General features: G+C 40.7%; 3 protein-coding genes across 3 annotated transcripts; 2 read left to right on the top strand and 1 right to left on the bottom strand.

The window, feature by feature from the left end:
* Nucleotides 1–2,701: 2,701 nt before the first annotated feature.
* Nucleotides 2,702–15,940, top strand: capn3b (calpain 3b; the record flags this gene model as incomplete). Its single annotated transcript, XM_079214686.1, has 23 exons — nt 2,702–3,013; nt 6,196–6,265; nt 6,775–6,893; nt 8,017–8,150; nt 8,904–9,072; nt 9,389–9,472; nt 9,569–9,660; nt 9,790–9,867; nt 10,137–10,297; nt 10,418–10,587; nt 10,671–10,682; nt 11,384–11,592; nt 11,687–11,723; nt 12,569–12,592; nt 12,823–12,909; nt 13,555–13,632; nt 13,735–13,792; nt 13,876–13,940; nt 14,325–14,393; nt 14,474–14,552; nt 14,840–14,956; nt 15,174–15,232; nt 15,801–15,940. 23 exons carry the CDS (start codon nt 2,702–2,704, stop codon nt 15,825–15,827), a joined length of 2,310 nt encoding a protein of 769 aa, XP_079070812.1. The 3' UTR covers nt 15,828–15,940.
* Nucleotides 15,941–17,841: 1,901 nt separating this feature from the next.
* znf106b (zinc finger protein 106b) lies at nt 17,842–26,193 on the bottom strand. The gene is made up of 21 exons (XM_079215763.1): nt 26,149–26,193; nt 25,638–25,771; nt 25,436–25,497; nt 24,892–25,095; nt 23,705–24,805; nt 23,268–23,610; nt 23,110–23,170; nt 22,690–22,844; nt 22,518–22,578; nt 21,668–22,436; nt 21,539–21,573; nt 21,300–21,436; nt 20,879–21,013; nt 20,391–20,507; nt 19,859–20,050; nt 19,470–19,532; nt 19,133–19,252; nt 18,638–18,709; nt 18,464–18,535; nt 18,176–18,310; nt 17,842–17,973 (listed from the first exon to the last, which is right to left on the bottom strand). Exons 1-21 carry the CDS (start codon nt 26,162–26,164, stop codon nt 17,917–17,919), a joined length of 4,041 nt encoding a protein of 1,346 aa, XP_079071889.1. The 5' UTR covers nt 26,165–26,193; the 3' UTR covers nt 17,842–17,916.
* A 225-nt stretch (nt 26,194–26,418) lies between these two features.
* churc1 (churchill domain containing 1) lies at nt 26,419–27,784 on the top strand. The gene is made up of 4 exons (XM_079215456.1): nt 26,419–26,535; nt 26,733–26,868; nt 27,267–27,337; nt 27,420–27,784. The coding sequence occupies exons 1-4, from the start codon at nt 26,497–26,499 to the stop codon at nt 27,510–27,512; spliced, it is 339 nt and encodes a 112-aa protein (XP_079071582.1). The 5' UTR covers nt 26,419–26,496; the 3' UTR covers nt 27,513–27,784.
* Nucleotides 27,785–27,853: the final 69 nt, after the last annotated feature.

Genomic DNA, 27,853 nt, shown 5'->3' with positions numbered 1-27,853 from the left:
CTTATTGGTGGTCAAGCCCAACAGCCAGCTGCAAGACACACAAGATGTACCAAAACAACATCAACGCCATAGTTCATATCCCGACTGATGAGGGGGGGAAGACATAACGTGCAAATTAGCGATGGTGTGAACTTGAGGAATCTACTGGCTAACACAATCGCAGAAGTTGAATAAGCCGTTGACACTTTGCAAAACTTAAAGTTAGCTTCATTGGCTCTGTACAGGAAAGGCCACAACAAGCCGTAAAGGAGCACATACGTTTCAGACACGCGAGGTGTGACGATGCCAGCTCCAGTTTAGCAGAAGACCAGTCCTAGCGTCGTGTTTTGTTAGCTTTGTGAGCTAAAATCATCCGCTTCTCCGCGGAGTCGCAGCTAGCGTCGCTGCTAGCTCCTTGGATAAGGTGCGTTATACCTCCACAGAGCACGTGACACCGTCAACGGCCGTCGCTTTCTCCCCGTTAACGGTACAAGTGTCGCTCGCTGTTTGTTTTGAGGCAGCCAGCTAGCCAGCTAACTGTTTTCGGCAGCCTTCCGCTACTTCTCAAGACTCCAGGGCTAGTGTAGACAATTAGCCACCGCTAACGTGAGAGTAACGCCAAACTACACGATATCACAACGGCGCCGGTCCTAGACGCTTTCTCCGAATAATGACGTCATCGCAGCTCGACAGAAGAAACAAAAGAGAGGTTAATGATGGCATCAACTTTATATATCCTTGGACTACAGCGGCCGGGTGACTTGAAGGCTAGCTTGACATTTAGCCAAATATGATGGCGACAACTGCCAGATGCACATCGAGCTCTGTGCGCCGATGCGGTTGCCAGATACAGTTTGTCCCATCCCCCTTCTGCAGCGCTCTAATCGCTGCAGCAAGTTTGTTCCCTCAGTGATGCAACCGGGATATAACAACGGTGTTTGTTTGGCATTATCAACATCTTTTTATTATATATATATATATATATATATATATATATATATATATATATATATATATATATATATATATATATATATACAATATATATATATATATATATATATACAAGATAAATGTTTAAGCATTGAAATAAAATATAGAAAGTGCAAAAACAGAAATAACTAAATTACAAAAAGAGGCAAATGCAGGTCGAACTGCAGGTTTTATGAACATAGACAGTATTTTCACCAAAAAATTGATAGCATAAAATACACTATGACATTGCGACATACAGTATCTGTAAGTCACATGCCTCGGACCTCCAGGGGCCCTGGGTTAACTTGATTAATTATACATTTCTTAAGAAATAAAAAGTACAATAAGGTATGTACTGTATTCTTATTTTGATCTTGTGGCCATGCCTTGAGAGAAACATGAGTATAAAAATCCAGTTTTAACATTATTTGAATTTAACATTATTTTATCTAACAAAATAATCTCACAAGGTCAATTTACCACATCACATAATTGATGTTCAAATAAAACAATCTTTGAGCAGTTTAAGGACTTATTGGCTCATTGACTATTGGCTCAAAGGTTGTTCTGTTATTTACTATTTCCAAGATCAAAAATGACCTTCCTTTTCAACTTAATTATTGTGGTTTGAATTGTGTAAACCGAGGACATACCATTTTGTCAACACAGACAACCTGGAGTCAGGTAGTATAATTAATGCTGGTTATTTTTCCGGCCTCTTGGCATACAATATATGGAAGCCCGTTTCCGGCACAAACAAAAAAGAAATCATAATTATGAGATAATAAAGTCGAAATGATGAGATAAAAAGTCATGATTATGAGATTAAAAATCGGCGAGGGGATGAAGAGACTTGTGAAGACAGTGCAGATAACAGGAAGGATAAAAGCCAGCGTCACTGAAGCGCATGCGCACATACTATTTCATAATTATGACTTTTTATCTCATAACTTCGATTTATTATCATCCTAGTTTATACTGAAACATCCTGGTTTATACTGAAACAACAATGCAGGTTTCTGTCAAACCTGGCAACCCTGCGCTCAGCAGCTCCCCTTATCTTCGACATGGGCCTAGATTGACAGAGAATCTGACCAACAGAAGACTGACTGATGATGAAGGGTCGGTTTAGTGAGCCACAACAGACCATTGAAGGAAGTTAGTGGCTGGGCATTTAATTTACCACTAGGTGTCAATACAGCTGATATTACAGATGTATGGGGTAACTGTAATTCAGTTAATCACGTGGTACTTGAATTGTGCATTATAATAATCTAAACTAAGCTGATAGTAAATCAGATGTGTTAATTGTAAGCACTAATTATAGGTGTTATTCCCTTTTAGTACAGGAATTCACATCCAGTAGTTATCAGTACAGTCCCCTCTCAGTACAATGCGACCTTAAAATGTTAAATGAGGGTCCAACCCTTTCTCAGGATCATGGTTTCTCTTTCAGGAGCCCCCTCCTTCCCCTCCTCTGAAGAGGCCTATATTTAGGTGCACCCACACAGCAGCAGGGACACAACAGTAACTGTGAGAGAGGATTTTGACTGGTGAGCGGGGGACAGGATCTCAAGCAAATAAAGGAACTAAAAGTGAATCAGTATCAGGAAGGACTCAGGAAGTGTCTTTGTCCGTTTTGCAAGTGCATGCTGTTTTGCAAATAAGCAGCGTCTTCTTTTTTTTTTGCAAGTCATAAACTGACTTTGAAACAGAAACACCAAAGGCTGAAGCATTCACTGATGAGATGGGGGACAAGAAACGTAGAGTGCCTGTTGTTGAAGATACAAAGGTGACAGTACTTTATGAAACTGAAGCATCATCCGGGCCCGATGAGCAAGCTGATTACCCTCCTGCTGGTACGAACTCCATCTACTCGGCTATTCTCAGCAGAAACGAGGCTGTCAAGGATGCCAAGCGTCTCAAGACCTTTTTGGAACTGCGAGACAAATACTTGAAGAAGAAGGTGATGTTTGAAGACCCCCTGTTCCCTGCAAACGACTCCTCGCTCTTCTACAGTCACACACCTTCCATGAAGTTTGAGTGGAAACGTCCCTCGGTGAGTGCCAGCCTTCAGTACTCATCGTATCCTTCAGGCCAAGTTACTCTAAATGCAAAAGGGCCTCTAACGTGGTCAGATGAACTCCTCTCTGAAATCCCCGTGTAGCTCATCACTTCCTCACAACAGATGTCTGGGGTGTCATGTGGCTGCCTGCTGTGTATGCATAGCTCTGGGTTAACACTTTCTCCAACCACAGACAGCTGAATCTCTCACAGGAGGTCGCACTCTGCCCATGCTGGGAAACATAGTGACTTCAGAATTATACTTGCAAGACGCGTTTAGTCTTCCAACTCTCTGCCTTTGACACCAAATGGTCCTGATTAAGCTTAATATTTAGTCCTACTCGCAGAGCTATTTTACATGTAAACTCTGACTCACAGTACATACCGACAGATCAAACACTTACATGAAGGCAGACATGACACATGATATAAACCTTCATCTAAGACCCAACACTTAAGTAGCAAAACTAACATATAAAATACTCTGTAAATCTAAAGTGTTCTCAGCTAAATAGACTTATACCTAAGTATTACAAGTAAGAGTTCTTTCCAAATGACCCCTCTCAGCATGTTATGTATTATCATTAGTATTATTATATATTTGTCTATATTCTATTCTATTTTGCATTATTATTATTATTTCAGCATTGCTGTAACTACTGTTTTAGTCAAGTTGGAGGTTTAACTGTACTTTATACACTTTCTGTAGTTAATTATCTGTAACAGTGCATCATATTTCTAATTGGTAACAAATCCCGTGTAACATGAATCTGCAGCTTGATTGCGACCTAAAGTGTAATGATGAATGTTGCTTATGCCATTTAGCTGAGATTAGTGACACATGGATATCACCCAGGGGGTCAGCAGTGGAGTCCGCTCTAAATTCGGAACATGAGGCTGCATTTTTAAACCTAGTTATGGTAAATAATGTGATGAGTGGAACAGATTAATTGCTGTGAATCCCCTGAATTAAAAACCTCTTATCTTTATCCTATCGTTATCCTCTTTTATAACCCCTGAAAAAAATTGGCATATTTAAGTCGTTGTGTGTTTTTTGTTTGATTATTATGTTTTCTTTTGTTTATTCAAAGCAGTTTCAAAAGGTTTAAAAGAACAAAGGTTACCAAACTATTTGTAATACCTCTACATATGTTGTGTAAATTAGTGTTTTGTACTTCTTTGATTGCTTCATTTGAATAATTTATTGTTAGAGGCCTTAAGAGGTGGAAATGTTTTCTTTTTGTTTTCATTTCATCATCTTATGACCCCCTTAGATTTATCTTCAATATCTCTATCCCTTTGAGGGTTACAACTCTACAAATTGGAAACCCCTTTTATAGAAGACAATGTATATATTACAACATACAATCAAGCAATGTGTGCTCCTAAACAATGTTCCACAGTATTAGCGTAAACGTAAGCATTAATACCTCACATTTGGAGAAGAATAAACCATAAAATGTCTTTACAAGTGTCTGTTAGTGCGTGCAAATTATTGGATGCCTGGTGTAGCCTCCGGAAGAACTTAGCCAAACAACTTCTCTCGTTCTCTGAATTTATTTTCCTTGATCACAACCAAATGAACAAGTGCTGCGATCGCGATAGCAGGGAGTCGTCCAGTCAACACGCAGGTTGACCTTCCAAAAACACACTGAACAGCCTTTAAAGTTCAGCTCTTTAATACAAGGCTTTCCGTCATAAACATCTAACATTTAATTGGCTCTAACATTTCTAAGAGGAGGAGAATCGTGTCCTCATCTTTTCTCACAAGGCTGAAACGTGCAACGACCAATCTGCTTCCCTTATGTCAATATACTGATAAACAGGTGTTGTAGTGCAAAGCGTGGAACCTTAAGGAACGTTTCTCCCAAAACTTCTCCCAGACAGTATTTGTTAAACTGACCTCGCACAACCTGAACTGTCATAGACATGAAGAATAATGAAATTAAGAATATCTACAGAATATAACGATTTATATTATCATGTCTGAATATATTATTTAGATGGATGATACATTGGTAATTTCCCACACAGAAACAGTCACTACCATGACAGAGACACAGTTATGAGCTCATGGCTTCTCTACATACAGCACAGCATTATCACTGGTTCAGAGCATGAAAGGTCGTGACCAGTGGACCTCCAACAGCTGCTGTAGCCAGGGAAACTTCTCCCACTCGCCTTCAGTTTCAGGGTTAAATCCTCATATTGTCAATCATGTCAGGTTTAGATTTCTAAATACAGATTTTTTTTTTGTTGTGGACTTGAAATGTTTACCAATATCATTTATAATACCTTGCTTTTAAATAACCTCAACAAAATTAGATATTAGACTAAGGCACAAGAACTTGGGCTCTACAAATCTAAATCAATATCTGAAATTGGCTAAAAGGATTATGACTCTGACCCGACTTTCAAGCCATATTTGACAGATTGTGGTCAATATTGAAAAGTACCCTGCTGATGGAACCGGCCTGGAACCAGGCCTGCCAGCTGCCGTGGCCCGATGCCCCTCCTCTCTACCTCCTTCTGCTTAATGGATCGTGGCTATCTGGATCATGACCATGCCTACCACTCATTATATGAATAATTTCTGTCATATTCATTGAATGTGCTGTAACTTTGTTACGTTATTCATTCTGGCCACATGACATCTATTGCTTCTGTCCATCCGGGGAGAGGGATCCTCCTCTGTTGCTCTCCCTCAGGTTTCTTCCCTGTTTTTTTCCTGTGAAAGGGTTTTGCTATCTTTATTGGGGGAGTTGTTCCTGATCCGATGTGAGGTCCCGGGACAGGGATGTCATGTGTACAGATTGTAAAGCCCTCCGAGGCAAGCTTGTATTTGTGATGTTGGGCTATATAAAATAAACTGAATTGAATTGAATACCAAACCCTTGTAAAGACATAACTAATATGTCATGATTATTTTCTTGTCTTTTATTTCCCTAGTCTTATGACTATAGACACTAAAAAAGTACATGTTATCTTTCAGGACATTCTGGTGTGGACTTCTGACTGAAAATGGTTATTTTCCTATTATAGAGACTAGATCAATACATACAAAATGTAGGCTTTTAAAGGGAATGCATGCATCATTCATCTTGCATAATAAAAAGATTTGAACTCTGGTATTGATATTTCGCAACACACTCAGAAATCTTTTTTTTCCTATGACAGGAAATTTGTGAAAACCCCCAGTTCATCATAGATGGAGCCAGCAGGACAGACATCTGCCAAGGAGAATTGGGTAACATTTAAACCGTCTCTGCTTTCAAACAAGTGGTTCAAAAGCACTAAAGTAGTCCTTGCAGCCTGGGAACTCACTGACAGAGAATGATTCAGTGTTTTTGAATGAATAAAATACAAGTATTTCCCTCTCTGCATTCACTGATTTTCCAGGCCTCTCTATATCATCACATATAACACATATGTCCTTGCTAAAGCCTGCATGTTTATAATACTTGAAAAAAAAGAGCATGGAAAAGTGTGGAAAGAAGCTGCTTTTGCTGCCGGTTAGATATCCAACAAAAAATTGAAGTCTACGTTTCTAATGATGCAAAAAGTATTGTACCTTCTGTGCAAGCAGAAAAAGTCCTGTTAGGGGACATGGGCATAAAATAACATGCGCAGCCAAGAGTTGAGGGAAACTAGAGCCAGGAATACGCCTGACCGATATGGCTTTAATCTGATAGCTACTTCATGAAGTGGAATGTTTGGATCAAGTGTGTTCATAGCTCATGAATCTGCCGTTGACAGGTGACTGCTGGCTGCTGGCTGCCATCGCCTGTTTAACGGTGAACGAGAAGCTGCTGTACAGAGTGATTCCCCCGGACCAGAGCTTCACCGACAACTATGCCGGCATCTTCCACTTCCAGGTTCTACAGGATAACTGGCACATTGTGCAAGAAGCATGCACTTTCATGTTGTAGTGAAAATGATAATGACAATGACCAAATTCCATCTAGAAAACAATACAGTTGAGCAGTCTAGATTAAAACAAACAGTAGTAAAATGACAACAACAAAAAAAGCACAATCATGCAGTTTACAGTTTGATAAACATGAACGTGAAACTTGATATGTTGTTGTTTTCACTTAGTGATGTCTTACATTTTGTATGTGAAAAGTATGGAAATCACATGTGCCATTTGAAAAACATGTTAAGTATGATTCATATGTATTGGTTTTAGGTAAGGAAATTCTGCATTCTCCTCCCCTTCCACTGATCTATTTTGCAAGAGCACTGTCGCTGTATCTGTGCTCAGCAACGCCCAAGACCATTCTGATGAGAAAGAAAGAAAAAGAGAAAGAGACACAAACAAGCCAGAGCCTTTTTCCCTCCTATAGCAGAATGATAATGTGTGGAGACAGACCTGTCTTCATGTCTGTGGAGGCAAATCTAGCTATTCAAGACTAGTTACAGGTAGTTTAGAGACAATGGACCATAGTTTATCACCACTTACTTTGTCCACCACCGAGCACTAACTCAACTGTAAACCTGTTTAGTGCATATAATGGTCACAATTGTTTACCAACCAAATTAAAGTGGTCCTGAACATTAATGAAATAGTTTGACATTTTGGAAAATACTCTTGTTATTAGATGGTGGAACATGTGATACATATTGTATAAATTGGATTTAAACCTGCTTCCGGCTAGTTTTCTTCTTCTCTCTCTGTTAAGCTAAGCTAACTGGCTACTGGCTGTAGCTTCGTTTACTAGTGATAGCAATCTTCTTTTCTATTCATCGGCAACAATGTCAAATTAGCAGCCTAACAGAATTTTGTTAACTCTCAAATATTTACATCAATAATAGCTTTAAAAAGTCCAGTCAGGTGTTATTCATTTCGTAAGAAGAAATTTCGTAAGAAATAAATAATAATTGTTGATTGCAACTTATATGAATTAACTAACAATCCGAAAAATCCGAAAAATGATAAATGTTTTTTTCTGTCTCATCTCTTCCTGTTTTAAATCTGTTCCGTCTTCTTCCACTCAGTTCTGGCGTTATGGCGAATGGACCGATGTGGTCGTGGACGACCGCATCCCTACCTGCAACAACCATCTAGTGTTCACCAAATCTTTCAGAAAGAACGAGTTCTGGAGCGCTCTTTTGGAGAAAGCGTATGCCAAGTGAGTGCAGTCTTGAAACACCCACTGCAAAGTGGAGCCGTGCATATCACCACATTGTCACCTCCATGATGCTGATTCACTCAGTTAAGATGTCCTGTCCATCCACTGAAAGAAGTTTGGCATTTAGTCTTTAGTTCTTTTTTTCTTGCTGAAAAAGTTGAAGCCTGGCGACATGATGCATTTCAGGTGTTTTAAATGCAAGTTTTTTTGTTTTGTTTTGAGAAATAGAAAATGTCTTCACTGGCATCAAGATGATTTAAATTAAAGCATCTGTCAAACAAGAAAACACCTGAATCCACTGACATCTCACATCGCTGGTATACAATTTATTAAAGAAAAAGAAACATGCACTTTATTAGTCCCTTTGGGGAAATTCTTCTCTGCATTTGACCCATCCCTGGTTGGGGAGCAGTGGGCACCCCTTTGAGGTGCCCAGGGAGCAGCTGGGGGTTGGGTGTCTTGCTCAGGGACACTTTGACGTGTGAGCTATGAGGGGACTGGGGATCGAGCCGGGTACCTTGCGGTTTCGGGACGACCACGCATCCCCCTGAGCTACAGTCGACAGCTAAGATCCAATTTTAAGCTCTTATCAAGGTGTCTATGTTTTGCAGTGTAGCAACACAAAGTGGCACACCACTCCTTTGTCCTTTGTCCTCGTGTTTCAAAATTGGCTGCAGACAGTGTGAAACATCCAAAGCATGGAGAGAACAGACATGTCAGCGCATTGACCAGAATGTATGACCTCTCTCTTAGGTTGCACGGGTCTTATGAGGCGCTTAAAGGGGGCAACACTTTGGATGCCATGGAGGATTTCACAGGAGGAGTTACTGAGTTCTTTGAGTTGTCCGAGGCGCCCAAAGAGCTCTTCAACATCATGAGGAAGGCACTGGAGAGAGGCTCGCTGATGGGCTGCTCCATAGATGTAAGTGGGGATCAAAGCTGTGAAATGAAATGTGTGCAGGAAACTGAAATAAAAACATTAGACACACAAAGCAAGAAAACATTAGAAGAGACATGCAGCAACACAACTGAAGGCATATCAGCTTGTTTCAACAACATTGTCACAATATGAGAAGCTAATTTAAATTGTAAAGTTTACTGTTATTCAAGTATCTTTAACTTGATTGTTGGAAAACTAGATTTTAACCATAAAATACAGAATAAATGACTAAATTAAGCAAACGTATTGCCTCAAAGTCCAGTCTGTGTTATTTACTGACTTGTGTTGTATCTGTCAGATTTTTTCAGCCACTGAACTGGAGACTCGGACTGATCAGGGGCTGGTCAGGGGTCATGCCTACTCCATCATAGGCCTGGCGGAGGTGCAGTAAAATGTCCACTTATTATGAATACAGATTTGTATTTTTTATGAGAGAAGACCTGCTGAAGTGATGCTGACAGGTCGTTGTTGTTTCTAGTGTGACGAGGTTGCAAAGGACACCAGAATTCGCCTGATTCGCTTGCGCAACCCCTGGGGTTGCGTGCTTTGGAAGGGACCATGGAGCACAAAGTAACTTTCATTTAACCTTTTATATTATTATAAAATGTATAATATTACAAAATAACTCTTCTTATAAAACCCAGGTGTGGCAGATTCTTTCTTCATGTTGTGTATTCATATTATTGTTTCTTTCTAAAGCTCGAAGGAATGGTCGACCATTTCCAAAGCAGAAAAGGACAACTTAAAAAAACAGACTGTAGAGGCGAGTGAGTTCTGGTGAGTGGGATCATCTTCGATTTTGTCTTCTTCTCCAAAAAAAATTACGATTTTATACTTTCAGCAGTTTTGTATCTGCTTTTGCTTCAAGCTTAATGGTCTATTCTGATGTACTTCATAGTAAACTGGCATATAATTGTAGTTCTTAACAAGAGGTGAACTCACTCTCAGCCACTTTAAATTGTTTTGCTCAGTAAAGACTGAAAAGCTGCAAAGTCTTTTCACCAAATATAACTGCACAGAACTTATTCTTTCATGTTCCCCTTCAGGATGTCTTTTGATGATTTCAAGAGGAACTTCACCAAGCTGGAGATGTGTAACTTGACCCCTGACACCTTGCAGGGGGATGAAAGGCACAGCTGGACCGTGTCGGTCAATGAGGGGCGGTGGGTGAGAGGCAGCTCTGCTGGCGGCTGCAGGAACTGCCCACGTAGGCCCTGGCTCTTTTTAACATCCGTTTTTATAGGACTGGCGTTGATCAAATGCTTGATGTCCCTCGTGGCTCGTTTGTCTTCACCCTTGTTGCAGATGTACTTTTTGTATTTTACAGAAACATTCTGGACGAACCCTCAGTATCGGCTGCAACTGTTCGAGGAGGATGACGACCCAGCGGACGGCCAGGCGGCCTGTACTGTCGTCGTGGCTCTGATGCAGAAAGGCCGAAGGATGCAGCGCCACCAAGGGGCCAAATTCTTCACCATCGGATTTTCAATTTACGAGGTACTGATCACATGAATCCGAAATCATAAACTGATTTTCATTTAAGTTTAACTTCTTCTTTGACTTCTTCTTTGTGTCTGCAGGTGCCGAAGGAGGTATGCCTGTGTTGGAGAAGGACGTTGCTTTAGTCAGCGTTTTCACAGTATTTTCACCTGTATCTCCAGATAGTTGTGTTTGTGTGTGTTTTATTTAGCCGTACGTGTGGTAGTAGTGGAAGTAATAGTTCAGGCTCTTGTGAAACGTCTATGTACACCTTACAACACAAGCTACAACACTACTTTGTGTGTAAAGTACAGGATTATTTACATTGTTGAATAATCTGTCAGTTATTTTGAGTTATTTTACTCACATTATTATTATTCACAATTTCCCAGAGCAAATCCTCACATTCGCACAAATATTTTGTAAATCTATCTTGCATGATAAATGACGCACACATTTTTTAAATATTAAACTGCCTTATAAGTGTATAAATCTGATTGATTGGGGGAAACGCAGTAGTCTATCTCTAGCAAGGAAAAAGCTAGCTTGGCTCTAAATTATTAATGGCTGCGCTCGTCCATGTTAAAATGTTGTATCTGAACAAATTACACAAACAAGAAATACATGTTAATAAGTGAACTTTAGATATGCTAGTTGACATCTCGTTATAATTGGACAGAGCCGGCAGTATCTTCATATTTACCGTACAGACATGAGAGTGCTCTTCTCAATCTTCTTGTGTAAGTCTTAACAAGAGAGTCCCAATTTTCCGAGCTCATTCCTTTCTGATCATGTGATTTGATTCCATCCATAGATGTGTGGACAGAATCAACACTTGCAGAAGGACTTCTTCCTGTACACAGCCTCCAAAGCTAAATGCAAGACCTACATTAACCTGCGGGAAGTGACAGAGCGCATGCATCTGCCTCCAGGAGAGTATGTCATAATCCCCACAACCTTTGAACCCCATCAAGACGGAGAGTTCATCCTGAGGGTCTTCTCGGAGAAGAAGAGCACGTCTGAGTAAGGATCACTAGCGGTTGTGCCATAGTTGATGTTATTTTGGGGATTGTTAACAGCAAAATTGCAATTCTAATGTTTCTGTTTCTCCTCACAGGGAAGCGGAGAACACCATCGGGTCTGAAGAAATGCAGGTTTGCAGCGAAAAAAGTGGGATTGAAAGATATTCTGATAATTCTGACTGATATTTCAGTGGTGAAATGACGAAAACTGAGAAGTCGGATGAACTGTAATGTCTTCCAAGTTATTTTTGACATTATTTGAATTACTTTTGGTGGCCAGCTGATGGTGGGATTTTTCACTCTCTCCTCATATTAGTATTTCTGGTCTTTAAAGATATTCAACTAGAAGACACTGTTCATTCTCTAAAATGTATTTAAAAGTTCAGCTTTCTGTTAAAACACTTTTTTTATTAGACATATTTTTTATTGCATTTTACATTTAACTGGGATTGGATGTAGAACACAAACGTTAGGAGTATTGGGACCAGTATTTTCCACCCTTCTCTATCTGTGGTCAATAGGTGTAATACTTTTTTTTTATGGAACACAGATAGCTGAAAGTGTCTGAAAAGGGATATTTCTTTGAGGCCATGACAGTGTTTTATTCATAGCCATAACGCTCTTCTGGAAGTTGATATCACTTCAACTCAAACCTAAATTAAACATTAATACTAAAACAAAGCATCCTTGGAATTAAGCTTCCCACTTCCTCTCAAAGAGGCTGAACATATGGACAATGCCAAAAGGGTGCAGTGCAAAGGCAAACTGCAACACACGTTCACACTGCAATATCAGTTTGAATTTCATAATTTTTAATAGTGTCACTCACATCCATGTTTCATCAACATTGTTCTCTTTGTCTTTGTCCTAATTCATTCTGCACAAGTTACTGCACAGTAACTTACAGACTCAAAAGTGTTTTCCTCCCTTTCATCTCATTTCACCCGTCTGTCCCTCTTCGTCTTATTGGCTATCAGCAAGACGAGAAAAAGAAAGAGAAGGTAATGCATATGTGTAGCAATAGCGTTGTTGAACGGCTTTGAACTCTGCTTTCCCCACAGCTACTCTCTATTACATGTCAGCAGTTATAAATATTGGTAGTTATAGTTTGTGTCATCATTACATGTAGATTATAACCGGTACAATAACTATAAATTAACTCTCTCTTTTCTGTTTGTCTTTTATAACCCATCCCTCCTCTGACTAACCACTGCCGTTATCCACATGCCAGCCGATTGTATTTGTGTCAGACAGAGCACAAGCCAACAAAGAAATCAAGCATGACGGCATTCGGGGGGAAAAGAAGAAGAAGCCAAAGGTAATTTCCTTGTTGTAGGAGCCAAAACCTTGACACTGCAGCCACGCGGCAAATAGATCACAGTGACCTGTCAGGACTTCTGGAGACTGACGGCTGTGAAACGCAATCTTGGTCAGGTCAAATAACTTCGCTGGGAATAAAACAATTGAATTTGAGGCCAACTGATCTCAAGTGGCTCAACTGCAGCTGTTTTCCTGTAAGGCCTCAGTGTATACAGGCTTAAGTGTTTATGTCATTCTCTAATGTGCTGCTCTCATCTGCTACTATGAGGAAATGCATCAATCCCTAAGCACAGTGCTATTTATACTGCAGTGCAATTAAACCAAGCTGCAGGGACTCAACAACTAGCCTTAGAAAAAGCTAATTTACCAACTTTTTCCAACCTGTTTCCTGTAATTAAAAAAAATAAACCACTTTTGATGTTTCAACATGTTAGTAATTGAGTTTGTTAGGTCACATTAAGCTAAATGTCATCACAATTGAGAAAAACAAACCAAGCATAGGCTTAACCTTGTCCATACCGATGGTCCAAACACGTGACAATCCTCCTAAAAGACATGCACTTTAGGTTTCATATAAAGCCGGGGGTTTTTTTGGTACCGATAACTACATTTATAATTGACTTCTCTCTCACGTGTCCCTCAGAGAAAACTACAGCAACCAGAGGAGGAGACTGAAGAGGAAAAACAATTCAGAGCCATCTACCAGCAGATTGCTGGTGAGGTGAGTACACAGAGAGGAGAGAGCATGAGGATGATGACACAGGACAGGTGGGATGTCTGAGTGTCATAAGGCCATGCAACAAAGTGTTCCTCCCTCCATCAGGACATGCAAATCTGTGCCAACGAACTAAAGATGATCATGAGGAATGTACTCACCAAACGTGAGTCCCCCGGAAAAGGTTAAGATAATTATTACTTAGTTGGTGTCATGCGAGTAATCACATTGAGTTGTCCTTTTCTCCAGATAATGACGTAAAGACCGAGGGTTTCAGCCTTGAGACGTGTCGGAGTATGATCGCATTGATGGATGTATCCTTTCAGTTGGCTGAAACTACAAGAGTGTATATGGAGACAACAACAGAGAATCCTCATGTTGCCTTGGCCGGGCATCAGCAGGTTATTGGTTTGAATGAATGCCAGTACTGTCCATCCCCAGTTGCTTAGTAGAGCTGTCCAGTGCTAGAGCAGGCAAACAAAACAAGTTAGTATTGTAATGGACTGTACAACAATGGTGCATTGAGGTAAGGCTTATAGATGCATATAGTAAATTGTAAATTTGGTAAAATATCCTCTCAACTCAGCTTTATCTATATAGCAGGTTTCTTTCAATCATGGAGCCCAAATTGCTACCCAAAGATATGCAAATCTACTTAAAAAGATGTGTTGCTTTTTCCATAAGTGACCCTCTCTCAGACTGATGGGACGGGAAAGCTAAACCTGCAGGAGTTCAAACACCTGTGGAAAAAGATCAAGGAGTGGCAGGTAGGACGGTGGTAACAACCCTCGAGCCTCTGCTCGCGTTTAACAAACCTCTGACTGTCCATCTCCTCGTGTGGTTCCAGCTGATCTTCAAACGATACGATAAAGACAAATCCGGCTCCATCAGTAGTTTTGAGATGAGGAACACTGTTAACGATGCAGGTGGGCAGCATGAAAGAAATACCCACTCACAGGATGTTTCTCAATGCATACTGTATATTTACAGTTTTAGATTCAATGCTTTTCCAGTGCTGATTATTGAAATTGTTGAATAGATTACGGTTAACAATAAAGAATGTATAAAAAAAACATATAAGGGTTAAATTCCCTGCTTTGTTCTAACTTTTGTCAGAAATGACCGTCCATACTTTTCAGCTCCTTGTTCGAAACCTGTAAATTGAATTAAAAACTTCTCGTCCCCGTACCTCCTCTGTCTTCTCCACATGAAGGGTTTCAACTCAACAAGCAGCTGTTTGACATCATCGCCATGCGCTACGCAGACGAACACCTCAACATCGACTTTGACAGTTACATCTGCTGTTTTGTGAGACTGGAGGGCATGTTCAGTAAGTACACACCTCAGCTGAGCTTGTTATGGGTTTACCTCATTATTTCCCTTATTAATCACAGAATCACTGCTTATGAAAATACAGAATATGTTTTTGCACTTTTTCTGAATCTTTGCAGGGTCAAACTCAACTTGTAGGACTCACTAATTGCAGGCTCTATCAGTTCAATATTTATGAAGAGATGATGGAGACTGATTTGTTTTGTCTGTTGCAGGAGCTTTTACTGCCTTTGACAAAGATGGAGATGGAATAATAAAGCTCAATGTCCTGGAGGTAAATCTATTTGATATTCTGTAGAGTTTGCTATTTCATTGTTTCATATTTGTGTATAATTTGTGTGTTCATATGTGTTAAGACTATTAAGACATGCGTGTGATGCCATTTTAGGAGTATAGAAGTAGTAGTTTGGTTAAAAGCTCCCAATTTAAGGTCAACTCACTATGTTTTTCCTGAGCTTTTGACCACATCACACAGTCTTCAAACTTGCTAAGAGTCTGAGGAACCAAAAAAAGAGAAACACCAGTTGCCTCTCAGGAAATATTATGCAATATTTTGTAATTTTCTATTTTTGAGGCTTCACTTTGAGGTACCGCTATGTTGGATTGCATTATACTGACAGGTGTTTCTAATATTGTGTCCACTTAATCTTCATATTTAGAAGACCAAAAATATCAGGGCGGGAAAAAGTCACAATATAGTGCCGTCCAATACAATGCCACAACCTCCAGCCTCAGTAGTGACCATGTATTATACATTACAAAGTGTCTTATAGTTTTCACTTGGTGTACTGGAAGTATAACGAACCCGTTATGCTCATGTGCGTTTCTTTGTCCCTCTCTAGTGGCTTCAGCTGACGATGTATTCTTAAGTCACCTTCTTGACCGCTGACAGACAGTTGGAACGTCACATTCATGACTCGACTCTCCTCGACAGCCTTGTTATGTATTTTTGCACCGATTTTTAGATTACATCAAAATCAGGGGTTTGATCATATCTCCAGTTTTTATGTAAATTAGCTTTATTGCAACACTCAAACTATGAGGGTTTAGACTGAAATTAAGCTTCTTTTCTTTTTTAAAAGGTAAACTTTGGCACCTTTTATGGCTTTTTACATGGATGTAAACAGCAACATGAGGAGGCATACAACCGTGTGGCTGTAATTCTGTTCATTTCCTTTACACAATTTAACTTACAACAGGATTAGGAGGTTGTTTTTAGCAGCGCCTTTGAGCACATGAGGCCTGATACTGGTTACCACAAGGCAAAGAATAGAAAGAATAGAAATCCAAGTACAAATATGGCCTGTAGTTCTCACTTGAATCCAATAACGTCCAATGACAGTGCTGGATGCAGGAAGAACAAAGGATTTTGGGGCTGTAAACTTTCTCAGTGAATACAGCATTCACCGAGGGGTTTATTGCTTTAATTGACCACATTCACCGTCAACATTGATTGGACATCCACATAAAAAGGTGGTGAATTTCCCCTTTAAGTGAATTATATCCATTCAGTATTGAGCAGATTCCTGAAACGTGATCAGTTCTCTGTAGAGCGGATGACAGCGACAGAAATTAGTGCAACCTGGTAATCACGTTACATCAGTGTTTGGCATGAAGCAGCGACGGGTGATGAAGCAAGCAGGCGAGTAGCATTGACCTGTTTCTTAAGTTCCCATGTTATGAATAATATTTGGTTAGTGATGCAAAGCTAGAAGTATCAGTGTTAAGAAATGTTTGAATATGAGAACTGAGGGAATAAGCATTTTGTTTGACAAATCATGAGAAACCTGAATGTACTGTATGTTTTAGAATATAACAGAGGTGAATACAGTAAATTGTATTTTTATTGCTGTACACATACAGTAGGTATTAAACACAAATCAAATACACATTGTACACTATACCATACAAATATTAAAGGCATGACTTTAAAACAGAATTCTTAGAATTTCTCTCCGGACAGTTTAGTCTAACAACTTTCTCACCACTAATTTTCAAAGAAGTAGAGTTTTGAAGGTGATATGGGAACAAGTACATGACCGAGAATAACTCTATGGGAAATGTAAAAGTAATTAAAGATTACATTGTCTTAACACTGAAAAAAAAATACAAATGTTCTGATAAAAGAACAAAAACAAGTCAGAATTAAAAGTAGGCCGATAGAGATACCATTTTTTTATCCAGAAAGCATCAGTTGCTAAATATTAGCCAATGGATTTAAAACCCTGGCGTTACTTCCCAAACTGCACTCTAAACACAGTAAGTTACGCCCGTTTATTTCCACAGCCGAACCGTCGTCCACGTACATTTGTCAGTTCCACACTGAAGTGATCTAAAGACAAACATTTTGAAAAACCTTAGAAAGGATTTCAAATTCCTCCTGACAATCCTCAGAGCTCTGACCCTTTTTAAAATGACCCCAAAATGACCCTGATATCTGAGTCTGTGGAAATATGACACTTGCACATCATCTTGACATCTCTTTACAGGTCTTGGGGAGTTTTACGAATATGTGAAAAAATAAGTATAAAGCCGAACGTTTTGTGACTCCAGAGTGCTGCACGAAATCTGACGTGTAAACCAACAAACCAAAAAGAGAGTAATGAATTACTCAGCTCATTCAATTAAGAATAATTAATTAGAACTGCAAATAATTGATGAAGAAATTAGCTGAAAATCATTATTTTAACAACAGGACTGATCGAGATTGAACGTCTCAATTTGGTCATGCAACGGCTTCAGGGATCAATAACAAGTAGTCCGTCTTGTCTCACTGTCAAAGAGATAACACAGTATACACAAGACCGAGAGATGTGCTCTGCACCTCGAAAGCTAGAACATAACAGGAAAACATCTACTCCTTTTGGAAATGAATAGTTAATAAAAACATATCAGCAGATGAGTTGTTATGGATGCGACTCCAACCGTATCTGCTGCATAACTTCACCGCAGCTGTTGTCAAGGCTCCACTTTACTGTCGTTCTCCACGTGGTTCTTCATGTGTTCGGGCAGCTTCTGCAAGAAAAATACAAACACTGAGGAACTGTTTCACCCTGTTTTCTGCTGAGAGCTACATGTGTTATTATATTATTAATATTCAATAAAACACCTGGGATGAAAAGTGGAAGTTGTTCTCATGGTAATGTTCAACCTGCCCAAATGTACTCTTGTGCATTGTGTGAAATCTTCACTTTCTTGAAAAGCGTCGGTTCATTACCTGCATTGAGCTAAAAAAGGTGCTGCAGCCTCTCCACCGACATTTGACCGCTTGCATGTTCAGGTTGCTGTGATCTCTGAGGAGGTGCTGCAAAAGATGCTCCGCCGTGCCAAAGATCAGAGCGCAGTTCTGCCACTGAACAGAGGGCGAAGGTCACAAGTACACACGTTACAATGCAAGTCAATCAGAAAACATTACAAATCATACAATCATGTCCTATCTTCAAGAAGAACGTTGAATGGATTTCCTTCGAGATTCACTCGCTGTAAAATGACGTTGTGTCCTTACCCAGCAGCGATAGTTCTTCATCAAGTTGAGCTTCACCGCTTGAACACTTCCATCGTAACAGCCTGTATAGATCTGTTTGGGACAAATAATGATACGATACATAGTTCAACAATATCCATCTGTCCTCTGTCGTGAAATTGAAAAACATGGCTGGCCCACACTTAGTCCACGTACCACACTCTTATGAACGGCCATACACATCACCATGTCACTGTGACCCCCGTACACCTGCAGACGGTCATGAGACTGAAAAGACACAAATACAAAGTTTAAAGGAATAGTATAGATGATGCACAAGTCTCTCTCTCTCTCTCTCTCTCTCTCTCTCTCTCTCTCTCTCTCTCTCTCTCTCTCTCTCTCTCTCTCTCTCTCTCTCTCTCTCTCTCTCTCTCTCTCTCTCTCTCTCTCTCTCTCTCTCTCTCTCTCTCTCTCTCTCTCTCTCTCTCTCTCTCTCGAAATATGAACTGAATGACAGAGATTTACATGCAAATATCAAATATTAGCTTATTGTGATGTAAGGTCCTTAGTTGAGAAGTTTTGCTTTTGAAGTTTTTTTTTTTTTTTTTTTTAAACCTATACACTAGCAACTTATTCAGAAATCGGTGTCAAATGGCCGTAGTCTACTTCTGGAAACACATATCACTGTTAACTGCATCATAAATTCTGTACCTGTAGCTCATAAACTCTGACCAGTTTATCCAGACAGGCTGTCACCATCACTTTCCCCAAGATGACTATTGATGTGACCGCATGACCGTGACCCTTGTAGATACGAACCAACTCACCCGTCTGCAAATAAAGATGCACGGGAAAAAAAACGGTGACAGTGAGCGTATGCGGTTGGAAAAATCCCTCTTATTCACCTCAGCACTAAATTTGTGCTTAACTTTCAGGATACAAGACACGTTCAGATTAATAAATTTGTGATGTTAAAAAGGCATCAAAACTAACTGGAAGTACCTAACATTTGATATAATTAAAACTCCCTTTAATCTTTAACACTTACGTGGATGTTGTGGGCATGAACCGATGTGTCACTGGAGCCGCTAAAAACCAGGTCATTCACCACCTGAAAACAAAAAAAGAAATATTATTCAATATACCTGATTATTATATCTTAGTAATAATATCTTTGATGGTCTACATTTCATCTACAAGTAACAGAAAAACTGGCCTTTTTAAAGCAAACGTCTGTTAAAATACAACAATTTATTACAGCATTTTAAGGAGTATTTACAGCTTTAAGCAGATGTAAATGTAATGTCACTTTTGATGTTTAAGAAGCATCTGCAAATGTCAGCATCTGAATTTCCAATTACTTGCGCTCCTTATCTGGGCAAAACCTATTTTTAAGTTCAGCAGTTTAAGTTTTCAGAACTAGGTTTATCTCCTTACCTTCATACAGAGTACAGTTTTGGTGTGACCCTGCAGAGAGCGCAGCAGCAGGCTACTCTTGGCATCCCGTACGCTGATGGTGCTGTCGTAGGAGCCGACCAGCAGCACTCGGCGGGCGCCCTCCTGTGATGTACCCAGACAGCTCACACCTCGCGGGCTGTGGCACTCAAACTCATCCAACTGCTTTAGATTCTAATGAGAGATCAGAATGAGGTTAGCGAAAGAGGAGCGGGAGAGTTAACGGAGTTTACTCTGGCAGAAAAAAAACAAGACCTATGCTCTGAAAATATAATCTACAAATCAGTGGCTACATTTATAGATATAGAGATGCGTTTAGCCTGGTGAAGCAAATACTCTGGTTATAGGTCAACACGTATAAAACCCATTATCTGACTCAAGTAAACCCAGTGTTAATGATCGTCTCCCTCAAATCACAGCACGTAGTGTTTTAAATGTCAAAGCATAATAAATACCAACCACTCCTGGGATCGCAAATCATGAGCTACTTCACCAGTACAACCATGTCACTCACCGTTAAGTCATAGCTAGCCACTGACCCATTGGCCAGTCCAGCATACAGGATCTTCCAGGCAATGTGCAAACACAACACTCTGTCCGTCAGAGTGATCTGCTCCAGACACTTCGTGGTCTAGAGATGAGGAGAAAAAGAAATCACTCAATCAAATGAAATTAAAACATCTAAATAGAATTAAAGCCTCACAGTTGTATGACTCCGCCAACCAATCAAGTTGCAGTTTACATCCATGTCTGTACATCGTCTGTATACACCTATATCAGAATTCTTTGGTTATGGCCCAAAATGTGTTTTGGAAGATCCCAGTGAACTTTGACCTCCAAATTCTAAATCAGGTATTCTTTGAGTTCAGGAGGACGTTTGTGCCAAATTTGAAGAAACTCCCTCCAGGTGTTGCTGAGATATTGCATTCTTGGATGTGTAACATCAACAACTGAAAGGATTCCCTGTCTGATAAGAGATGACGTGTCCAGTCGTTTCTGTACCTTTATGCTGTAACAGCGGATGGTCTGGTCACTGGATCCGGTGTAGAGGTGAGATCGCATGTTTGGGACAGACGACACCAGCAGACAGTTGATTTTGTTCGTGTGACCCTCAAACACTGCTTGGTATTCCCCGCTCTGGATACACAGAGACAAGTTGTCTTATTATTTCATAGATTGTAATTTAATGGATCTATTATCTTTGCTGCTTTGTATGTCCAATTTTTTTTTATAAATTCAAGATACATGTGAACAGCAGTCAATAAAAAATAAGTAGTAACTTTTTAGTATAAAAAGCAGAAAATTAACACTCCACGTAATACAGAAGGATTCTCTTTTGGTTTGATCATATTTACTTATTGTCTGAGGAAGAATGTAGTTGTCAGCATGGACAAAGTTACATTTTGGACCGTGATCAATATACCTTTAGACCGTAGGCCCGTGCTGTGTTGTCCCCTGAACATGTGTACAACCGGCCTTCGTGAACTTGGAGGTCGTGGACAGGGCCTGTGTGATTCAGAAAAGATCCCACAGACATCTCCTCATCCTCGGTCCCACCTTCTAACAAAACAAAAAACAAAAAGTGATTACAGTGAAAACATCCCATCTTTGCATCTAAACATGTACTGTGACATTACTGCAAGTAGAACAAACAATACTCACCACTGGTATCTTTCACATGTGTAGACTGAACTTTTCTGAGTGGTCAAGAGAGAAAAGTCAGTCACATTTCACACGTAAAAGCAAAGCAATGCCTGTAACGTTCAGGATCAACACCAAATGTAAACTCACTTTTCACTTTGCTGAACTGTCTGTGTGCTTAAAGAATTGAACTCCACGCTGACAGACTTTTGAGGAAGCTCTTGATGGACTGGAACATTTGGAACATTTGGCACATCCTCACTGTCCGATTCATCGATATCAATGACCACCCGATCGCAGGGCTCCAACATTTTGACAGAGGCGTCGCTTTCATTCCCTCCATCGTCGTCTGATGTTGCAGCAGATGCAAGTTCACTTTTTTGGGGGACAGAAGTGGAGACTGGCTTCTCTGCTGCTGGCTCTTTTTCTTTAACTTCCATGCAGAGATTTACTCCCATCTCTTCCTCAGAATCACTGTCGGCTGACTGCGTTTCTCCTTTCCCTGATATCCCTGTCTGCTGACTGGCCGATGATTCGGAAAAACTATTTGTACTTGCTGATGCAGAGTGTTGTTGGAGAGAGGCAACATCAGTTGTAGGAGCAGCTAAGCATGGTGCCGGAAGCAGCAGTGAAGGTTGCAAATCAGAGGGAAACAGGGGCACGGGTTGGTTCGCATCTACCTGAAATGTATCAGAGTTACTGGGAAACTGACTACCCTGTCCAGCTGTGGATGGTTGGAAGATGTCTTGTTTTACTGGCATGATTGGCAGGGCAAAGGGGCTAATGGAAGATACTGGGTGTGGTTGCAAGCTGAAGGAGGTGGGGAAGGCCGAGGAAGGAAGGGGAGAGAGCCTTGCATGTACAATAGCAGGAGCCCCTGCTGATGAGGTGGTGGCTTTCTCTGCTCCTGCGTATCCTCCTTAAAGAGATTAAGAAATAAAAAAGGTAAACTACTCGTTTGATATGAAGCCAGGAGAAGCGAGGAGTAAATCTACTGTACCTTGCATCCCTTGCAGGATTTCAATGCGCTGGGCTCTCAGATGGTTGACCTCCGCAGTAAACTACAACACCGAAAGGAACAATTTTATGTAAAACCTTGACATGAAACCTGAAGGGAAAAGTTAAAAATATATATATTCTATTTTATTATGTGTCTTTATTAGTGGTGGTACCTGCTGTCTCAATAGCATGAGTCGTTGCACTTCTGTGTAGGCAGCTTGCAGGGCATTGCGGGCCGGGACCAGAGACCTGTCCAACTCCTGCAACGAGTGACTCAGCTCATCCTCCCTCAGAGACACAGCCAACAGCTGGTCCATTTGGCCCCTGTCTGTTTGGGAGGAAGACAATGGAAACCAGTGATAAGTTTTGGATGACTTTTTATTTATTTCTAAATCAGACGACCTCACTAGATCAAAACATTGTTTTGATCAAAACATTGTTTATCTAAATAAAATGTGGTAAAATGTGGTTCAGGTTCAGTACACAGATGTTACCCTTTTCATTGATGTTGTGTTCTAATGGCCTTGGGATGTGCGTATATTTACACTTTATAATGCCTGAAATTGATGGAAATCTTAAAAATAAAGCATTACCACTGTTTGACTTTGTTTTCTTCTTTTTTACACTTGGCTGCATACCAGAAAGGCCATCATACTGTAAGAGCACACAATAATTATATTCCAAGCATAAACAATTATCAGTTTAATGTTTCAGCTGTGCCCTACACTTATCAACACTGTACACTACTCACCATGTTGTGTTTCCTCTTGCTGGCACTATCGTTGGCTCTCAAATCTCCATTCTCATCCTCCAAGATTGGCTCCACCTTCACATTGACGGCTTCAGCCATCTGACTGCTGCAGCCTTCCTGTGCTGCGCCAGGGGGCTCCTGAAGCGCAGAGTCTGACTGTGTTTCTGTGTGAGAATTACCTGCTGTGTTCTGGGGCGTAGGAGGTAATAAGGTCAAATGTGCACCTGAAGGACCGCCTGAGAACGACTCCCAGTGAAAGCCTTCTGACAGAGTTGCGTCATGGTCCTTTGCTTGTGTTGAGCTTTTTTGGGTGGACCGAGGGTTCGCCAACTCAATTCCAAACCTGTTTCCACACAGAATTAAAACAACAGCTAGAAAACTATAACTTCAAACAAATGGTGAAATGGATACAGTTTAAAAGAAAAGAAGAGTTTTACCTGGGCATGCTTTTGCCTCTTTCCTGCTTTTTCCTTTTCCTTTCCTCATACATCTCCCTCCAGCTCAACTTAGTCTTGGTCCTTGATAAGCTGAGCATTGTATTCACGGTTAGTTTTAGCCCAGCCTCTTTTCCTCCCTGAACATTGTCTGATTTGTGGGCAATTCGAACCTTGCGGGTAATGTCCAGTTTGGACTCAGAGGATGTGGTCGGATATTGGCTGAGAGCGGTCTGGCTGTCGAGGGGCTCCTGAGATTCTTCCTCCCCTCTGTGTGATTGTCTATTTGAGTCACTTGCCAACATTGAGCTCTTGAGATGCAGGGGCAGGGCTGGGTCAGGACTGTTAACCTGAAAGGATTCCACGGATGTAGCTGCAGCAGAGATGATGTGGCTTGTCGCCTCCTTCTTGTACTTCCTAAAGGAGCCACCTGTCAACTGCTCTTTCTCAGCACTGTTCTGCCTCCGGGCTTCACGGTCAGCTCTACACGGCTCCCTCACACCCAGCGCTCTTCTGATTTGCCGTAGCATTGCGCTGACGTCGACGTCCCGTACTGGAGCAGCATTGGCGGCTCCGTTTGCTGAAGCAGTTTGAGCCGAATCTTGTGCTGGCTGAGAAGGTCCCAGACTCTCCTGGTCCTCACCAAAGATGATGGCTCCGTTATGAGGAAAGTGATCACTGGTGAATTCTCCATCATCCTGCTTGTTGAAATAGTCATTCTCTTGTTTGTGTTGCGTTTGTGTTGCGTTTTTTGTCTTGTTAGTGGCACCGGTTTGGGTTTTGTGCAATCTTCTGACAAATCTGTCAGTTTGGGAGCCCACAATTTTGACAGACAAGTTGTCATTATACCCCAGCTGAGCTGATTGTGTAGACTGGTCTTGAACAGAAGGGTAAACCAATATTCCGCTTTGATTAGTTGATTCTCTTTGGTGAAGAGACCTTTGCAGACTGGACACTTTATTCTCTTTGTTTTGAACAACAGCATTGTTCCTTCCTTGTTGGCAAGTCTCCTGATGCAGAATCCTCATGTTCACTCGTTTTTTTTTCTCCACACGACCAGCTTCTTGCTTCAGTCTCTTCATATTCTTTTTCACTGCTTTCTTCCTGTAATGGCAAACAAGTTTTTGTTATTACAATTATTACATTAGTGAGAGAATAAAATGTATACAAAAAGCAGATTAAATTATTACTCCTCTTTTTTTAGTGTCTTGTTTTTCTCGAGGAGTTGGCTCATGGTCTCTTTGCTCAGAGTCTTTTCAAGAGGGACAGGCTTTACACGTTTCATGATCAATCTCGTCAACTTCACTTTGTGTTGAGGGGTGGAGATGTGCTGAGCATACTGATTTAAACTCATGGAGGATGCCTGACACGCCTGACACTCATGAAATGAATCCCTGTCAATGAAAGAACATAACATGTTGTCAGATACGAGTGCATGTCAGGAACTCTGTTTTAAGATGGGTGGATGCATGTTATGATTATCTTATCTCACTAAGGAAATCTAAAGATTTTAAATATTTTGATACTCGTGCTGACACAACACCAACAGGTACCCTTAATTGAGAACTCACTTTGAGTAATATAAACATGTTTTTCTACACATTTTAGTAGTAATGTACAATAACTTACCTTAAATAAAATCAGTGCTATGAATAAAATTAAAATAAATACAGAAGAATGCAACCTCGACATTTATGTCATCGTACTAATGCATCCGACCAAAATGTCACTCACTTGCCCAGCACTGTCTCCAGCTCTCCGTGATGCTCCATACTGTGCTCATGGTCGAGTACTTCCTGTAGTTAATAGACATCTTGTCAAACAATTGGAAGCAATTTGGAACAACAGTAGGTTGGTAAAAAAAATAATAATACAAAAACACACTAGCAAGCACTACCATTCATTTAAATGTGTTGGTAAAGTTAGAGCCACTTACATGTTTCAAAGAAGACGTGCGACACAAAATACAGTAGACTAGTCTGACTTTATTGTGATTATTTCCTTTTTTGAACTTCTTCTTCTTCTTCTTCACTGGGGCTGTATTATGCGGGGTCTGAACCGTTGACATTACTACGAAGAGAGAACACGCGATAAAAGCACATGTTAAACAACGCTTTGCACGAGCATTACACTATGAGATAAATACATCCCAACTACGTCTCAATAGCATTATATCACCTCGGGATAACGACCGTTGGTGTTATTTACATCATATCGGCATTAGGGAGACGTTTTAAGACGTTAACGGATAGAACACTGCAGGCATCGAGTCCAAACTTATAACAGCAGCACAACGTGGTTGTTAAGTCAAAGCAGCCATTGTTCACGTTTGAGGTGGACTGACGTGAAACGGTTACCGCTCACGTCGAAGTCACACGCGCCGTTCGAGTTAACGGACATTTAGGGAAATTCTTAACGGACAATGCAGAAAAAAATATCATAATTACCAGACACATTTATCATGGCAACACAACCCTACTGCAGCTCGACGGCCATGTTTGTTCACGCAAACTGACGCACAGTTCACGTCGGCCAATCGTTCGCTGGAGAAGACACCGGAAGTTCGTCTACAGGCTTCGTAGATCTACAGAAGATGGGAAGGAGCGAACTTCGGGCTTTCGCGACGACATCCGGCCGTGAGGGTGTTTTACAGCTCCGAGGAGCCGCAGGGGCCGCTGTTCAGTGCGGAAGAGGAGTGTTTGCCCACCCCAAAAAAGAGAAAAAGCTGTTTGTTGATGGTTTGCCGTGTGTGTTTTTGTTATCGCCAAGTGACCTGAACGATTTTCAACTTAAAAATGTGCAACGGCTGTGTGCAAAAAGAATACCCGGACCGGGTAGGTTGATTTAACCTAACCTATATGTTACTGTTAAAAATATGTCGTTTACCACGTTTGTTAACCGTTATAACTTGGTATGAGCAACGTTAAGAAATACAAAGTTTAACCAACCACCTCAAACGACGACGCACTGCTACAACGAAAAAGCGACACGTTAGTGACATGCGATGCTCTTCGTGTGATTTCCGGCTCAGGGCAACACTTGTCTGGAGAATGGCTCCTACCTGATGAACTACCAGGGCTGCGCCAATTGCCACCAGAGGGACTTCGTGCTTATCAGCAACAAAGCCACGGAGGATGAGGATGGAGAGGAGATCGTCACCTATGACCGTTCGTCACCCTTCTTATGCTCCTGACGCATGTTCACCCACCAGTTTTCATTTTATGTCATGTGTGTGTGGTTGTTTATGTACCGTTACACACCTGGGGCTGATTTGCTGGTGTTGTCTAGAGCCCTAAATGCAATCTAATAACGTTATTGACTTGATGCTGCAGCATGCAGTGGTGTTTATAGGCAATATTTGGGTGCTGCCATCGTTGTGGGGAGACACCTTTCCTGTTTCAACATGCAGGTGTCCCGACATGTTTTCCCAGTTGAGTGTGGAGGAATTTGGCACCTTAAGGCGTCTGAATGGGTTTGGCTGTACACCTTAGAATTATTGTGAAGAAAAAAAGAAACAATCTTTCTTAATAATCCTAAACCTACTACTGTCCATTTCTTCTTCCAGATGTTTGCAAAAATTGTGACCATGTTGTTGCCAGGCATGAATATACTTTCTCCGTTGTTGATGAATACCAGGTAATGTATCTCTCGCTCTAATTCAACAGTATTCATGGTTAGTTGTTGCCCCAGCATGTTTAATAAAGTCTGTGTTTTCCAGGAGTACACTATGCTCTGCATGCTGTGTGGAAAGGCAGAGGACTCAATCAGTGTGTTACCAGATGACCCCAGACAGTCTGCACCTCTCTTCTAGATCTCAAACTTGTGGGTCATGATTCACTTTTTTAAATCAAGTGTCACCACCACGGATGCGTTGCTGGCTCCTGTTATCGGGGTTCACCCATTCAAGGTTTTGGGCACAGCTTAAATTAAGTACACCATATTTTAAGTCCATGGCTGTTTGTAAACTACTGTGCTGATATCAGTTGAGCAGGACATATACTTTGTTATTATACTCTATTACACATCACATATTTTCTGTATGTGAATTGAAAATGTACTGTAAATAAACATTTCTTTACTACAGATTTATTTCCTTCTGCATTTTACAGATTATTTATTATTATCCCAAAAAGCTATACTTTGTCATTATTA

The sequence above is a fragment of the Taurulus bubalis genome (genome assembly GCF_910589615.1).
Source record: "Taurulus bubalis genome assembly, chromosome: 3".
Taxonomy (NCBI): domain Eukaryota; kingdom Metazoa; phylum Chordata; class Actinopteri; order Perciformes; family Cottidae; genus Taurulus; species Taurulus bubalis.
The sequence above is the reverse complement of the archived record's forward strand: the minus strand, read 5'-3'. Positions and strand labels throughout refer to the sequence as shown.

Coding starts and splice junctions, on each gene's coding strand:
- znf106b (XM_079215763.1), bottom strand. Junction 19,533..19,858: donor AAACTGTACTCTGTATGAAG/GTAAGGAGATAA, acceptor TTTTGTTTTCAG/GTGGTGAATGACCTGGTTTT. Junction 17,974..18,175: donor CCTTTTTTAGCTCAATGCAG/GTAATGAACCGA, acceptor TTTTTCTTGCAG/AAGCTGCCCGAACACATGAA.
- churc1 (XM_079215456.1), top strand. CDS start 26,497: ATGTGCAACGGCTGTGTGCAAAAAGAATACCCGGACCGG. Junction 26,536..26,732: donor AAAAAGAATACCCGGACCGG/GTAGGTTGATTT, acceptor TTTCCGGCTCAG/GGCAACACTTGTCTGGAGAA. Junction 26,869..27,266: donor GGAGATCGTCACCTATGACC/GTTCGTCACCCT, acceptor TTCTTCTTCCAG/ATGTTTGCAAAAATTGTGAC.